Consider the following 17,987-nt stretch of genomic DNA (forward strand, 5'->3'; position numbering starts at 1 on the left):
CACTGATGCCACTCTGGGTGATTGATGAGCAGGGGCTCACCAGGGAGTGATGTGTTCTGGGGTGGGGCTGACATGGTGGGCACAGCACAGGGTGGGCAAATGAACCATTACCCTTTCATGGAATCACAATAAAGCATCACTGAACCTTGAGCATGTGCTGCATAAACATGTGAAAAGAGATTTTGGCAGCATTACCCATGCCTGAAAGGGGAATGCCCTGAGCTCAAGTGTAAGATCAAACCAGCCAGGGAGTAGTACTGATTTTTACTATAAATATTACCTCACTCTTTCATTCTTAGCAAATTCTATTAAGTTTTTCAGAGAAGTAAGACCAAAAGGCTGCTTAGGGCTCCACAAACAATCAAGGTGTGCAATCTGTCTGGCAAATACATAATTCTTACAAACAGGAAGCTGTAACCACTCAAGTAAAAACCTGGGACAGGCTCCAATTGGTCAACTGGTATAAATATACAGTTTGGAGCCCAAATATATATACAGTATATACAGAGTATATACAGACATTCACCTCCAAACCTTTCCCTCTGACTGTGAACTTCTCTAATTGATACAACCAGTAGCAGGTGAAAAAATTATCGGCACAATAATAAACACGATGCCAGTGTGTCAAATATGGGAGAACTATTATTCACAACCACATTAAGATCCCTTAGGTATCACTTATTCAACTGGGCATACATACCAAAATCAAAACCAAACCAAAAGAACAAGCTTTATCCCTGTACTGAAAAGTGTTCGCACAAACTTCACAGCAATATTGGAGAAAAAAGCTGCATTGCTTTGGTAGGAAACAGGAAACTGATTCTAAATGTATTTTACCAGGAAATCATTCAAAATAGCAGAATTTACACAAAAGACAAATAAAGTTTTGCCCCTCAGCAACACTAATGTGTGAGGGTGAACTGTCTACCTGTCTTGATCAACTTACAAAGAAAGTGGTTTTGCTCCCACCAACAGTCCTGTAGAAAAGCATGAGGATCTGGATGCAAAATAACCCATCTTCTTCAGACTGAGGGAAACAAATACTCTTATAATCAGGCTTAGACTAAAAAAATCACTCCAATTAGAATGAAACAAATTAAGATGTTGCTAGTATGTTTTCTGAGTTTTCTAATGCCTCAAAAATACTGTGGAGTTCAGGATCAAACTGCACAGCAGAAGGAAATATCTATTGGGAAGAAAACTTTCTGTGCTGGAGAGCCTGACACGTGCTGCTCCTGACTGCAATGCACAAACCTACAGCCAGCTGATACCATGCCTGCAAACTTCACACCCAGCACAGGCCCTGCCTGCTGAGCTGTGGTTTAATAATCCATGCATATCCTCTGATTTGCAAGGGCAGTTGGTGGAGCTACAAGAAGAACTACAAAGGCATAATTGGTTCCACAGCTGAAGTGCTTTATGCAGCACCTGGTCACCACAACGTTGGCCATAATTTGGCTCAGCTCCCTGAATCAATCTCTGAAACATTGCACAGAATTTGTGTCTCAGTCCAAGCCACAAAATGCTACATATCCCTGAAAATTCACAGGTTTATATTCCCTTGAGAAGCTGTCTATCACCCCTGTTTTGGTAGAGAAAAAGCTGAGGAAAAAATACCCTTGTACAGCTGGTTGAAACATTTCATACCATTCTAGTGGGTTCAAACCACTGTGAGGTGTAAGAGGGCCATGCTCAGCATGAATGCCAAACACCACACAGAGGACCATGTGCCTAAACAAGCTGCAGTTGTGCAAGGCTGCTTTGGAGGTGCTGGATGAAGCTTGACATGGTTCCAAACCAACAGAAAGTTCTGTCAATGCTGCCTCCATGTAATTCTAGGAACGGCAGAGAAGTTTGGTGGGTTCATCCGGGTATGGAATTCTAGATTTGGTAGAGTTAATCTTGAAACAGAGGCACTGAACAAGGTGAGGTAATTCCATCTCACCTTGAAACAATGATAGGTAAGATGGTTAAGCTGTTAGCTTGGGTATTCTCATACAGGAACCAACAAAATAATGGTGAACACTGGCAGGAGGGGGATGAATGGGATATCAGGAAAAACCTGGGAGTTTAAATATAAACTGTTGAACTTAAATTCCCCTTTCTGAGGCTGCAACAATACATGATACAATGGACTAGTGCAAGATTTTGCTTATGTAAATACTGGGAAAGAACTGTATCAAGATTGTCACAGAAGTATCCATCTCCCAATACAGGTCTTAACAACAGGAGCAGACACATGTAGAGCAGCCCTGGATCACAATGTCTTTTGTCACAATGACTTTTGGGATGCAGATGCAGAGTGAAATGCAGGGGTGGCTGAGGTGTGAGATCACCTTGTAGAAATGCTGTCTTCCTTTAGGGGACTGCAGAGCAACCCAGGGGAAAAAATATTCATGTGGTGGACAAAGCCTTGGACTTTGGCAGTAAGTGAAGAGCCCTGTCTGCCTGCACTAAGCAAGGGCTGCCCAAGGACAGGAACACTCCAGGTGAAGCACCAGGATGTATTTGATACAACAGCACCATCTGATCACAGCACTGGCTGCGCTGCTCTGGCAGCAAACGGAGAATCCTGGAAGGACCTCTTGGCACTGAACTGTTCCACTGAGTTGGAGCTTTAGCCCATATTGTGCTGAGGCAGGTCAGCAGTAAAAGCTGAGGTTTTATTATAGTCCCAAACATTTCAGCAGATCAATAAATGCTGACAATGGCAAGTGCAATCTGCAATTGCATTCTGGCAGTCACTGACCCATCACTGCCCTTCCTCCTGTGTCCTTGTTGGGTGACATTCAGGGGAGGAGGCAGCTGGGTGCTGCTGAATCCTGTAAGTGTTTGCATCTGGTTTCTGCATTTCTATACATGATATTTGGCACTTGGTGATGAGGGACAGGTATGGAACTGGGTGTTCCCATACCTGTCTTGGTAGACTTAGTAGAAGAGTCTTCACAATCACCTGGACCAAGCTTGTAGGAAGGAGAGCACGGGCTATAGAGGACAGTGTTTGGGAATGTATCTCTCTTAGGCTTCAAAGGACTTGGGCCAAAATTAAATCTTCAGTCCTGGAGATCCAACATGAACTAAAAACAAGGGCTTTGGGAGAAAAAGTAAAGGACTTCACACCACCTGCAGAGTCCAAAGACGACAGCAGGCACACAGTGCTCTAAGAGCATGACTGCACATGGTAAGCAGATAATCCATCAGTACCAGAGACAGCAAAAGGCCATTGCTCAGCCTTCAACATCATTCTGGTTCCTTATCACCATCTCTCCTGCCTCACTCATACCCCATGTAAGGGCATTTCTCCAGAGGTGATGGAGTAAGTCTGCCAACTCACCTCAGAACTCACATATCAAGGTGACTCAGGGCATTCAGCTGCCCTTGAACTTTCCAGGCTTGAGGCAGGTTTAACAGTACTGATGTCATGTGGAAGGAAAGCAAATTGCCTCTTCCACAAATTGCCACTGGCTACAGGCTCTCCAGGAAACTGGCACACAGCAGTGTGTGGGCACACCACACACCTTCACACTGCTCCTGTGCCAGTTATGCACTTTGCAGAGTGCATGACAGATGTTTGTGTTCATATCCTTCACTTCCCATGTCAGAGTTACCCAGCTCTGATGTGGCATTTAGCCTTCTTTATGCAGTCTTGCCTTTAATTTGCTGCATATGAGCTGGAAATTGGGTGAAATGCTCATGTCTGCCAGTTATCTTCAAGTTAGCCTAAAAACCCTAACAATAATCAGTGATTCCTAATACAATAAACTTCCCTAAAATGCAGTTCTCCTGTCAGTGTTGTTATCCCTTGCTCACTTCTTGCACAGTTCCACCTGTCTGGTTGCTAAGAAACCTTGCAGTCTTTCTGTAGCAGAAGCCACCTGGCAGCACCACTGTGGATTTTGGCCTCATGCTATGGAACAGAGGCAGAGGAGCAGGATGGGAGGAAGTACCTTCCATGGAGTGCCTTCCCTGTACCATTTCCTAGGAGTCATGTTATTTATTGCATGGCTGCTGTGGACCAGAAAATTCTGTTCCTCTGGTCCAGTCTGAGTCTCACTGACTTACAACTGAAAGGCTCAGCTCCTGAGAATATATATAAAGTTTATTAAGAATTATTAATGTACTTAATTTGAATTTGAGCAAGGACAATTCTGTCTCCCAGCAGTAAAAGTAGAACTGCAATTTGAGTTGGCTTAGCTGGGCTAAAATAGGGGGGAAATGATTCTATTGCATTACTCAGCAAATTAACTATCAGTTAAGTGAATCTTCACTAATGAACTGCAGAATGCTGGATTCTGCCCCACAGTGACAAGCATTAAGACAGGGACATCTTAATTTCAGGAAGCATTTCTGAACAACAGGATTTAGAGTTCAATATTTTATATTTGAGGAATTTTTTTTTCCTTTTCAAGAACGTAATACATTTTAAAATGTAATGCAATGCAAGTCAGAATACTAGGATCACCTTCTCAGAATAGATAAATGAGATTATAAAAGAGAAAACCACAAAGATAATGTATTCTTTTATTGAATCATGAGTAAGAACTCGTTAAAATTAGGAAGTTAGGGGTTTGAGAACTCACATGGGGCTGATGTCTGCTGCCACACCCAGGACTTGCTGTTCAATGACAAAGGTTCCAAGGAAACCCTGCTGGAGCATGCAGCCAGTTTAGAGGGAACAGTTCTTTTTAATGTATTGCTCTGCTTTGCAAGGTTTCTTTTCTTTATTATTTTATAACCTTTAGGCCATAAAATAATAAATTTTAAAAAAATAAAAAACTTTGCAAAACTATGCAATATATTCAAACTTACCAAAGGGCTGGCTCCATGCTCCAGCAGCTTTCCTAAGTAGCTTTGACCTCACAGAATGGGGCATTCTGGGGCACCACAGTGGAGCAGGCCAGCACAACATCTAAGCACCTACAATGGGGATAAAACGTTAGTTTTTCTTTCAATTTCTTAGTCAATGCCTGCTTTGGTCTAGTTAATAAAGGAATTTAAATGTACTTTTAACTGAACCCAGCACAGGAGGTTGCTCTTGCTTCCTGCTGGGCTCCTAAAACAAAGAGTTCCTATTTAATTCTCAAAAGCCCCAAACTTATGAAAAATTGAAGATCAAACTTCATTTCCATATGCCATTAGAAATATTAATTTAGTAAGTGGAAGTGGTGACAGACAGTCATAAGTTTGGAGTAGAAGTTTCTGAGTTAGAAAACTGGGTTGAAATGTTGGGCAGGATCCAGTTCTGCTGAACCTCAAAGAGTAAAAAGGCAAAGTCACAAAATTTTAAATTATGAGGAGTAAGAGCCTTATAAACTCCAGGATGTATTTTTTCCTATCACATCGAATAATACTCATTTCTAAAATAGTAATGAAATGGAAATTAGATTTGTAAGTGGAATTAATTAGGCTGTATCTGATGCCAGCTTTCTCCAAATGACAATCGCAATTCTTGCAGCCTGAAGTTTTTCTGATTTAATAGGAACAGGGGATCAGTGGCAAAGAAGAGATTGATGTGAAGGTTCATAAGACTCGAGTGCTGCTGCCCTGATCTCAGCTCCCTCAAATCCCTTGTCTCCTTTCTCTTCTTTGAAAATGGTATATAAAATTTTCTATTCCTTCTGTAAGCTACAAATGAGCGCGGACTCTGATTGCTTTCTCCCAGAGGCTTGCTGCCTTAATTCACTTGCCAGTCATAAACAACCTCCTCCTTCTGAAAGGCTGGGTGCTATCAGTATTGGGAAGGACCTAAGGGCAGCAAATGCTTATTTGTTGGAGAAATGGTTCTGGAAGAAAAAAAATTTGCATTCAGGAGAGTCTTGGGCATCACAAATTATTTGTGTTTTGGACAGGTCAACATTTATCTGTTTTATGGCTCTACCATGATGTTGCACAGAAGTTATTCCTGGATTCCAGCACTATCTTATACAATGATACATTCCACAGCTGAACTCTCCTATGGTGCTGTCCAGACCTTCCCTGGCCTAACACATCAGCACATCCTGGAACACTCAAGTCTTTATCAGAAATAGTCAACTGACTTTAAAAAAGCAACATTTAAAAAATTAAAGCAGAATGATTTAATTAAAATCTCAATATTTCTGAAGGGGTTTTTTGCAGCCTCAATAGCTTTACTTTTATGTTGGGTAAATAAAACACTGAAAACCCAGAAGTTTTTCAAAACAAAGGCAACTCTAATCCCTATGTAAAATCCAAAACAGTATTAGGCAAGTACGGCTTAAATCAAGAAAAACGGATCAAGAATGAATAAGATAATACTGTTAATCTTTAGCCTATTTAATATATAATAACAAATATTTTAAAAGGGCAATAAATGGTGCCAATAGCCTACTTTTAAAAAAGCAATAATTGCTGAAAAGAAATTGTTGCAGTTGCTATGAAATAATATTTCCTTCAGGTATTTAGTAAATTGGTACAAAGTTTATCCAAAGTATTTTAATGCTGTGGATTATCTTCATTTTAGCAAATAAAAATAGCAGTACTGATAACACCAAAGAACTTTCTGTGGAGAGAGCAAAGATGTCAGACCACTGTGACTCTGAGATGCCTTCATCAAAATGGGCTCCATTAACACTCCCACAGTTCTTTTTCTTTCCCTATGTATCAACCCAGCTAACTTTAAAAAAAATAAATCAATAGACCTGCTTTCAGTGCTGAACTGTAACCTCCCTTGGGTATAGAGATTGACAGAAATGTTGTATTTCCAAATTTATTAACCCAAGAAGCTGATTCACATTTCACTAGAAATGTTTTGTTTTCTGTTAACTTCTCTACTGCCATATGAGTATGTGCAAGAAAACACACTTCTGCAAGAAAACACTTCTGTGTCTGCAAAAATCACATCCCTAAAGTCCCACAAATGACAGAGTCCCCTGATATCTTCTCCTGCTTTCAGATTAGAGAATGAAAGAGAGGACATGAGGAAACCCCTTCCTTAAGGTAACATTGGTAAAGCACTAAACTAAATCAGTCCAGGCTCTGCAGGGACGGCAGTAAAGCAGCAGGAGCTCCATGAGCAGCCCTGCTGATGCTCTGATGCATTTCCCAGCCCAAACACCTCCAGCCATGCCCTGCCCAAACAAACCACATCCTCCACACTGCAGCTTCCACACAGCTCCCAGCAATTCCAGCTGCCTGTGGCCGTCCCACAGGCACTGCCTGCTCCTCCCATCCTTCCATCACTCACACCATCCTTTCTGCTGTGCCACAGCACAGTGAAAACCTGTTTCAGAAAAGGCTGAGGAGGAGAAGCCTCACCTGCAGAGGCACCAGAGGACAAACCCAAGTCCACAGTAGGGGTCCAAGCAGATGGCCACTTCCCGGGAGGGATAAAGCTCACACTGCAGCTTGATAGAACGACAAAAGGCACTAGTGGCTGCATGAGACATCTGAAACACAACAGCAAAGCAATTAAAATGATCAACTGTGTCATTGGAAGGCTCACTCCCAGACTGCATCAAGTGCTCACATCAATTACAAGATAAAAACACCAAATAAATATTGACTTTATGCTCAATGTAATTGGCTTTATGCACACAGGTAATTTATATCTTAGAAAACATAATTTTCCTTCAAGAGGGCATCCACATAATTGTGAAAGGGGAGAGCAGACAGAATGAATGGTATGTTTGAAGTGATTTAGGAAGAAAGCTGTGAGTGGTTTAAAGATGTGCTCCAAGTTGTAAGCAAAGCTAATGATAACATGCTACACTTTCTGGAAGAATAAAGGAATGAGTGACTGAATGAAACACTTCGTTGATCATCAGTAACATATTTTAAAGTAGGTATTTCTTAACAAAGTAAATAAAAAAATGCCAAAGCACTTTTTAAATTGAAAGGATTTTGCCAGCAAAGCAGTACTAAGGAGCTAAACATTCAGCAATAAAAATCCCCAATAAACTTGGTAAAATTTCTGTAAATAAATATCTGTAAAACATCTGCATGTTATCCAGCTCCTGGTTGAGAAACAGGCTCTTAAATTCTTGGTAAGGAAGCTTTCAAAGATAATACAAGCAGAAAGTAGAAATGAAAAACCTGATCCAAAGGAAATGATTCTGATTTTTTCCCTAGTTTTATGATGCTTTCCACACTCACCCATCCTGACTTACAAGTTCTCATGACAGTGGAAACAGGAAAAGATCTTTTAATGTTTGTCTTCTCTATTTGTAACAAGAAAGACACCAGTGTTAGAAATACAGTGTGGATAGGAGTTAACTTGCCAAACCTTTGATCTCTGCCACATAGAGAGCTGGTTGCTTTATATAGTGCTCCCTGAGAGTCAATGGAGGAAAACAGGCACTTGGAAGGTAAAATTTATTTGATCTTAAAGTAAACAGGGGAATAAATCTCCAGAAGTGACTTTTTCTCCATTCCAATGACAGCCATAACTGAGGCTGGATGTGGTCCAAGTGATGCAAAAGGACCAGCTCGGAATGGTGTCTGTGTGGTGATCATCTGCAGCCTGAAAATTATTTCTACTCCAGCTGAATCAAAACCACTTTTTCACATGGGATTAAACTGAACATAACTGATACAAAACTGCTGTTCTGTGAATTTTTACACCATACAGCATGTAAGCAATTAAAAATGTTGAGAGTAAATGCAAGAGGAATCTACTACTTTCAAAGTGATTACAAAACATTTATCAACTTTTGAGGAGCCACAGGAGTTATTTAGCCATTTCTTTTAATTTAGTACCACTGCATTACGAATATAAGCCTTGTGGCCTCTTTTGATCATTTTATAATTAATTAATCACTAGTGATGATGTAGTAGATGGTAACTGTTTACATAAACCTGCTGAATCAGTGACCTGCAGGCTCTGTGACCCAGATATTAGAAGCTAATCAAGAATTCCTCGATAGATTTATCTGTATTTCCCTCTAGCCACACTAAGAAAGGCTCATTGACTAGTCCTGCCTTTGACTATCTTTGAAGTTTCCCAAATACTCACTTTGCATAGTTAGTAGCCATTTCTGCAAGTCTGATGAAGTGTAATTCAGACCTGATTTAATACAGATGACTGCATCTGAAACAATCATTTGAGGCTTTCTCTAGAGGAAATGAAGACTTATGTGACATTCACACCTTTAAAAAAATAGATGTTTTAGATAAGTCAGATAAATGACACCCTAAAAGTCCCTGCCTCTCTCTGTTGGCCACTGAGGAGCCCAATGACTACTCCACATCTGTAGGCATTGTAGCTATTCAAAGTTACATGGAATAAATGCTGCAGGAGTTCCAATATGTGACCATCAGCCAGGTCAACCATTTAACCATCAGTCAGCCTCAGGCTGGTCACTTCAACAGCTCTCTGCTTCCATCCCTTCATCCAAAAACTGGGAAAATTATGTTTTCTTTGTTTATAAATTTGACAATTTCTGCAAATAGATGGATGGTACTAAGGAGTGTGAGGAATTCAGCACAGGCTCCAAGTGTGATACATCAGCAGAGATTGCTAAAGTAATCATAGCCCGTGGATATGCAACAAATAGGAGTAAGGAAGGAACAGGTAAGAATAACAGAGTGATTTTAGTGTGTCTTGGTGAAACCAGTAGTGGGATACATAAGTTAGGTAAAACAGATTGATGAATTGTGGCTAGAGCCAAAATTGGAGAAAATGGCAGAAATAGGCAAGAGCTCAAAATGGCTCATCTTAGCAAACAAATCTATCAATGAATTTTTGCAGCTTATTGTAGTACTATACTGGGTGAATATATCAAAGAAATCATTAGGTCCCTTAATTGCAAGAAGAAGAGAACATTGAAAACCAGTGGCCAGTAGCTGAGTTGCAATAAGAAGGGAGCAATGAATGGGCACTGGAACAAGCAGGAAAAGGATGACAGTCTCATTTCCCTCATAAAATGGAAATAACAGATGCCTAAGCTGGAAAATGCTTCAGGCAGACAAACTAGTGGTCTATGCACAGGAGTACTGGAATGAAAGTTTTAGCCTGAGGAGGAGTGGGGCTAACCCACCACACACAGTCCTGTATCAAGTAGAGAAGAACTAATTTAATGTCGATGGATTCAAACAATGTCTGCATGGGAGGAAGTACTTCAATTCCTGCTTCCAAAAATCATGAGGAATCACAAATTAGGAACAACCACGTGCCAGCCAGGCAGGATGGCAAGAAGGGCAGCTTTGAGCAGAAGTCCCTACCTTTACCCCTGCCAGCATGCCAGTGGTGGAGACACTGAAGTCAAGGTAAGCAAGTGTTTCAGGGTTAGAAGGTTTGTAGATCTGTGCAGGCCGCTTCTTTGGCAAATCATCTGGTGGAGACAGAGACAGAAACGTGTGTGTGTCACTGCCCAGCCCAGGGACACAAGGGACAGAGCTCCCCTGGCCCAGCACTCACCTGTGTCCAGCACTGGAGGCCATGTCCTGATGTCCACGGCTGCCGCCGCCTCCCGCGACCGTAACAATTTACAGATTAATTGCGTGGTCATTAAGCAGGCAGAGCGGCTCACCTGCAAATTCAAGAAATAAATAAAACCACAATGGGATACTAATTAACTCCCCCATGAAACTGGCAAGACTGTGACTTATTTTCTGCCAGAACAGGACACAGGTATATCAACTTCACGTTTTGTGACTGGCAGGTGAGAAGATGCTCAAAAATGCAGCTCACAAAAAAGACAAAGTCATGTGAGTTTTACAACTTACATGAAAACTGCACTTTGAGAAGAGCATTGTAATGAAATTAAAGTCATCTTAACAGTGAGAATGTGACCTTTCCAACACATTGCATCAGCTCTCACCCCAAAGTGCCAGTAAAGAAGACTGTGTCCAAAAAATTTCCTATGTGACAATAATGTATCTTGGTTCGTAAACAATATTTTCAGACAAACCAAAATCTAGTCTGACATTTTATATGAATAATTTTCCTATCTTAAGTCAATTCTAAGTTAGCCATGTATTTCCAATTCCTGTGCTAGTGATAAGCCACTGGGAGCTCTCCTGATATTGGCAAAAGTAGCTCTAGAACAGAAATTGTGGAAGTGGCACTAAGAAAGGGAATGGTGAGCTTACAGCAAATTCCATCTGCACTGAACTTTATATGATAGAAGTTGAATTCTCCTTTTAGATTTGCTGTTCTTAAAAGTTCATAGGTATCAACTACAAGAATATTTCTTTCTTAAAAAGAATACTTCTTATTCTTATTAATAAAACTTCATATGCTTAAGGAATTCAGACAAACATGCATAAGAGCACTGAAAACACTGAAGATAAAACACAGGAAAGACTGGAAAGACAACATTATTTTTCTTTTCCCCAAACTTTCAAAATTTGTGCAAATGCTGTTGAGTGTATTTTTTCTTTAAGGAAAATGAAACATTTCATGGCACACCAAATTTCCTGTGTTTAAACTAATAAAATCAGTAATCATATGTACATTAATTTTACCACTGAGCAGAACAGAACATCTTCTACTGACAGTGATCTCATGGAAGTCAATCTTTAGAACACCAGAAATTTGGACATTTTGAAATTTGGAGCAAACATCACTGAATCAAACTCTAATCTCTTGACACTCTAATCCCATGACTGCCCTGTATAGGCTGTTTAAATACTTCAAGCTAAAAGTGAATACAAACAAAGCCACTGCAGCACCCTTTAATCCATTTTCATTGTCATGGCAAGGCAAATTAATTCTTACATCACTAATCTTAATCCATGAAAATCTTGATTTGGGACACTAAACCATAAACAAAAGGAATTTCAAGAGCTGGTGGTTCCCAGCCCCCTCAGGAATTACATAATTGGGATGATCAGAAGGTTCATTAAAATGCAGAATATCCATGCCTGGAGAATTCCACATCAGAGGTAAACACACAGGGACAGTGGGAAGGAGGAAGAACACAGCTTAGCTACAGGTTAGGAACTGCTCAAGATGGGGCTCAATTCAGTTATATTTTACAACTACCAGCTCATCACAAAACACAATTATGCAGGCCAAATTTTACTCAGAAGTCATTCTGACTGACTTCAAAAGGTGCTGTGCAGACATACAACATGTTAGAGCAGGCATTGACCCCATCACATCAGGGAATTTGTGTGACTGCATTGGCAATGAAAAGACAGCTGCAACATTTTAATTTCTACAAAACCATTAATCTCAAAATTGAGAGAAATTCTTGTGTAAAACAAAGCTGAGAGGTTTATAAGTCTGACTGGCATTAATATGGCCAATAAATGTCAACATTTTATCTGAAGTTAGTCTATCAAAGGGACAATGAATACAAGCAAGCTTAGATCTGTCAGTTTTTTATCATGAAATCAAACATCTAGTTTAGCTATTAAACTTCAAAAGAAAAAAACATATTTTACATCACCTCTGTGCGTTAACAATTGATGTTTAAAAACACAGAATGCCAAAATATTCAATAACAAGAATCCTGAAAATAATATAACAAATTTTCATACCTCTTCTGATACTCTGTGGCATCTGATGCCATAAGGAAAGTCAAAAATTACAACTATCTCTACTACTTGTTAATTGAAAATATAAAAATTAATTATCAATGGTAAAAACACATTTGTTTAAACTGGTTTCTTCAGAATTCCAATCAGTAAATTAGAAACCGCCCAGTGTAAAGGGCTATCTAATTTCAAATATTTTTACTTCCCTCAATAAGAAGTATATTTTAGTTATTTATGTGCAACAAAGGTTAAAACATTGTTAGATAAAGCCAAAACAGCAAAAGAAAGCATTGAATGAAAAAGTCTGAGCAACACTTTCCTGGATGAAACAAAATACTGACCAACATCTTTACAACAAAACTTTGAAATTGTTTTAAAAGGAGAACAGTTGGCTATTCAGAGGTGAGCATGCCATTGGTGACATTATCTTCCTAAATGTACATTTATAGAGTGCACTTCCCACTTAGGTTTTTCTCAAGAGTCTGTGTGGCTCTGCAGGTGAGGAATCCTACCACAGTTATATATATTCATAGCTATATAAATATTTATATATTTATATAAAATATAAATATAAAGAAGCATTTAAAATATATCTATAGAAAGGAGTCACACAACTGGGGCAAAATGTGACAGCTCAGGTGAGCAGGTTGTGTATTGCCCAGCAGCGTTGACTTTGCAGCACACTGAAGACCAGAGCCCTGGAAGGAACACAACTCTTCAACTCAGCCACCCCTCCCTCAGACACAAATCCTAAAGACACAAATCTTTCACCAGACACACCCATTTCATCTCCGCATGCACTCCGGGGTGTGTGCTCACCTGCACGATCATCTTGACGGTGGAGTTATATATATATTTATAGCTATATAAATATTTATATATTAATATAAAAATATAAAGAAACATTTAAAATATATTTATTGAAAGGAGTCACACAACTGGGGCAAAATGAGACAGCTCAAGTGAGCAGGTTGTGTATTGCAGCAGTGATTTTGCAGCACACTGAAGTCCGGAGTCCTGGGAAGGAATACAACTCTTCAACCCAGCCACCCCTCACTCAGGTTACTGCTCCTAAAGACACAAATCTTTCACCAGACACACCCATTTGACCTCCTCATGCACTCTGGGGTGTGTGCTCACCTCCACGATCATCTTGACGGTGGGCAGGGTGGTGGCGATGTTCTGGGGGTGCGGCGGCCGCACCGTGATGGGCACGCAGCCCGCGTACAGGCACCCGTAAAACGCCGCGATCAGGTCGATCCCTGCACGGGAACAAAAAAATCAAACAGCTTCATCACACACTCCTGTGTCAGCATAAATAATACTTGGAACTGCACCCAGAAGGTTAAATGAGTGACTAAGTCCTTTAACGGATTTTTTTCAGCCCCTTGTCAGTATTTGCTCAGCTTCAGTGGTTGCTCTCAACTGCACCGTTCTGAGCGTGAAAAACCACAGGTGACACACAAAACTGCAGCCAGATAGCTGATTTAGAAGAACTCCAGTTTGTTGTTCAGGAAGTAGCCTGTTAAAAGTGTGATTTTATTATTAATTATCTTCCTAAATGTACATTTATAGAGTGTACAAGAAGAGGGATGCCCCAGCAAAAGGACAAGGTAGGATGATGCTTGGTCCTATCAGCTGCAGCAAGAACATCTGGAGGTCCCATAAAACACTGTCTTTCTCTTGCCATTTTTAACCTCACGTACTTATCTACCTGAAATTTTGCAGTAAAAAAAGGAAGTAATGATTTTGAAATCCTGCTTCTAACATGAAATTTAGTGGTGTGCCATATAAATATTGAGAGCAGGAGATGGACAATGGACAGCACCCTCCAGGCTACCTAAGGAGGTTGAATAGACAACAGTTCAAAGATCCCTTGAACACTGCTATCTGTCACCTCCCTGGTCCTGTACACAGGCTGTGATAAGATTACATTGGGGGCTGGTTTATTCTTTCAGTGGAAACGGATCTGCAGTACTGGTAGGTTATTGTTCCTTCAATAAAATGCTTCATTCGTGGGAAGTGAAATACAGAAAACAAACATTTAAGATTGAAGTATTAGTCCTCTTTTGTGGAAAAGGTTTTCCCATATTAACCATTGCAAAACTGCTCCTATAACTACATAGATATAACCAGTGTCTTGCAGTCCTTACAAACCAAATATCACATTACAGACCTTAAATCAGACTGTTTATTTTGCTAACACACAAGAAATGTTAAAGATGAAAGAGTAGCACTAGATCAGAAATAATTTCAAGCAAATGTCAAATGTGTTGCCAGTTAACACAAACTTAAAAGCCTTGATGCCAAAGGATGAAAATCAAAACCAAGAGAGCTATCTAGATTAAGAGTCTATAGAGAAAATTGTAATGACAATTTTGTATTTCTTGATCATTTGCTACTTATCAATTTCTACTCTAAAAAAACCCCATGTATTACTTCCTGGTTGTTGTTGCTTTACCCTCATGAAATGCAGCAAGTGGGAATGGAACAGGTGAACCTAAGAACAGTTAGCAGATGGAACTGCATGCTCATAAAATAGTCTGCATCCAGTAAATTAAAAAAAAAAAGCTGCAATTAAATTTGACCACTCTTAAGAGACAGGTTTTAAAAACACAGGTTAGTCTTAATCTGAACCCAAAGAAATAAAATAGGTGTGTATGGATAGAGATTCTTTTAAATACATTTGACAAAATTCAGAGGAATGTGCACAAGGCAAACATCTTGTATTTGACAGTTCACATGGTGCACACAGTAACAGCCCTGCTACAGCAGCTGATGAACTTGCAGGAGTCCCAAGGTGCTGCCACAGCCATTCTTTACCTGGTGGGTAAACCAAAGCCACATGGTCTCCATCCTGTAAATGTCCCCTCTCCATCAGCATGACAGCTATCTTCTCAGCTCGTTTGTGCAGCTGGACACATGTCAGTGAGTTGGCTATTGTTCCCTGCACGGGAAGAAAGATAAATGTCACAGGAGATAACACGATCTGCTGAAACTCTATTTTCCTCTTCACCTTAGAAGTTGTGGGATGAGGGGCAGCCACAATATGCCATGCAATGAACTTAAAATATGAAACATTCAGCCTTAGGCCAAACTGTAGCTGGAAGGAGAAAATGTTTCTAAAGTAGAGGAATGTTCTCTGTTCCTCTCTCTGTGCCTTCTGCCCCCACCAAGGCAGTACAGCAGTGTGCTGATATCCTGTACTTCCCTTGCTGCACAGGCAGCATTCCTGCTGCAGCCAGGCAAGTGCCTTCATGGTCTGTAGCAAACTGGAGCATCTGTGGAGAGCAATTCTGAAAATTGCATTTTGTTGTCTGCATGCTGGAGTGGAGCCAAATGGCCCAGCAGAAATACTTTAAAGAGAAAAGACAAAAGACACAGGATTGTGATGGGAAAAAAAATTAGTCTGGAACAAAAGATAAGCACTTTTATTGCATATAAATGAAAGAGAGAAGAAAGGCCATTTGTTAAATTTGAATAACTTTGGTCAGCATGATCTTGGCATTTTTGAAGCATTTCAAATAGTGCAAACCCAAAATCATCAAACAGTCACAGTGTTTTAAATTGAATGAGTGTTACAGTTCTTGCACTTCCTACATATATATATATATGTGTACATATATGCGCACACACAAGTACCCATTTAGAAAAATATATATATCTGTATCACAAAATTCACTACCACTGCAGGTAGACACCTCAGAAGACTAAAAACAAGTGTAAAGGACAGACTGGCTGCACCCAGAGCTGGTCAGGCCAGGCCTGGGCTGGGAGAAAGGGACAGTATGGGAAGGGCTGCATCTTGGCTTGTGTTCTTGTTCTGTGGAAAAAGAGGAGTTCAGTCTCCAGCACAGCTGTGACACACCTGGCACCTATCACAAGCACTAAGTTCACTCACTCACACACACACACACATATATATTAGTTCATATATACTAAAGAAGAACACATAAACACATGCTAAAATAGAACAGTGCACCAAAAATGCAATATAATACAATAAAAAAGTATTGCATCACTATCCTCCTTAAGAGAGAAAGCAAGAAGGTCCACTGTTAGAAGGAAATGTTCTTTGCACTCTATTTGAACAAGGCAAGGGATATTAAATATTTGCTCTGGGGTGGTTTCCATCCACCACCACCCCACACCACTGCAGTGCTTGCTCCCCAGGCCTCAGAGAGGAGGGAGCAGCTGCCAAAGGACAACCCTGCAAGCAGTGCCACGTTACCAGCATCACCTGGCATCCACAGACTTCATCACAAACTGCCAGCAAAGAGCACAGCCCAGCTGGAAATAAAATGGACAAAGGGCTCAGCATTCCTCTCCATCATCCTCAGCAACCACATTTACTGAACTGCACTGCAGACAGTTTTAATCATCTTCTGATCAATGTGGAGATTGTTTCACTAGGAAGGCTTCCTCTAAAGGCATATGCAACTCTGTGGATGCTGGACCAGAGATGATTTCCATCTGTCCAGCCCTGAGAGTGCCAAAGCAACGTGAGGTCTGGCTGTCCTGCCACTGCAGACCTGCCAGGAGTTCTCCATTTCACCTGTACTTAAAGTCTCCACTTCTTCTTTCCAGAAATTGCCTGTTGCCATGGTTATGAGAAGAAGGACCCTTTGTATCCCCCCACACAGAAGCATAGTTCCTACCAGCAGACAGGGAATTGCTGTAAATGAAGTGAATTTGTGCAAAGCTTGTTTACATTTAAGACTTTTGGCACTTGCTGCCTGTGAACCAGTGGGAAGTCACTGTTTATATGAAGTGTAGGGAAGGAGAATCCTGTTGTTGGACAAGAATCACTTGGAAACATCAGGCAACTACTCCCTTTGGGCCTTTAATGAGCTATCCTAAAATGTAAAGGTGTTGCAATCCTTCATGACACACATTAAAAACAATGTACTGCACTAATTTTGAAATATTTCAAATTCTCAGAGCTTGGGTTACAGGAAAACACTAATCTCAGTGGACTTCCATTAGTCATCCACTGCAGGATGCCTCAATGTTTTAGAACAAAGTGTACAGACAACGTCCAAAGAAGAGAAAATAGGAAAAGTTACAAATCAGAACTGAAATTCAAGATGGGTAATAAAATTTGCCTAGGGAAAACCCCACCAAATCTGTCCTTTTCCATAAAATATTAATTCACTCCAAAAAGCATTACATCTAAATCAAATTTCATATGATGAGATACTCTTCACTGAGAGTAACAGAGAAGCTGTAAAATCCAACTACTCTTCACTTCTATGGCACAGGAATTTGTTTTCTCAATCCTTGTTCTGCACATTGTGTCCTTACTTCCCTTCCCTGTTTGAACCCTTCTGCCAGCATGGGAAGTTTGGTTTTATTTAAAACTCAAAAGCAACAGCCTTGTGTGGAAGAGATGGGATAGCACACATCAACTCTTTCTCACAGCATTTTTGCTCCTAACTTACAGGACACAGCAATGCAGTACTTAAATGGTCCAATACTGAACTTATAAACAGCATTGCCTCTCAAAATTTCTACTTTGCCATAAAAAAAATACATTACTACTTCAC

At 40.3% G+C, this 17,987-nt stretch overlaps 1 protein-coding gene across 5 annotated transcripts in view; it reads right to left on the reverse strand.

The window, feature by feature from the left end:
- Window positions 1-17,987, reverse strand: part of DIP2C (disco interacting protein 2 homolog C) — a 312,481-nt gene that overhangs the window by 41,916 nt on the left and 252,578 nt on the right. For all 5 annotated transcript variants that reach the window (XM_063148077.1, XM_063148067.1, XM_063148094.1 and 2 more), the window contains 5 exons: window positions 15,265-15,388; window positions 13,582-13,703; window positions 10,376-10,487; window positions 10,180-10,289; window positions 7,276-7,406 (listed from right to left, as the gene is read on the reverse strand). In XM_063148077.1, coding sequence (XP_063004147.1) covers window positions 7,276-7,406; window positions 10,180-10,289; window positions 10,376-10,487; window positions 13,582-13,703; window positions 15,265-15,388 — 599 coding nt within the window. The remainder of the gene's footprint in view (window positions 1-7,275; window positions 7,407-10,179; window positions 10,290-10,375; window positions 10,488-13,581; window positions 13,704-15,264; window positions 15,389-17,987) is intronic.

This window comes from Melospiza melodia, chromosome 1 (assembly GCF_035770615.1).
Source record: "Melospiza melodia melodia isolate bMelMel2 chromosome 1, bMelMel2.pri, whole genome shotgun sequence".
Classification (NCBI taxonomy): domain Eukaryota; kingdom Metazoa; phylum Chordata; class Aves; order Passeriformes; family Passerellidae; genus Melospiza; species Melospiza melodia.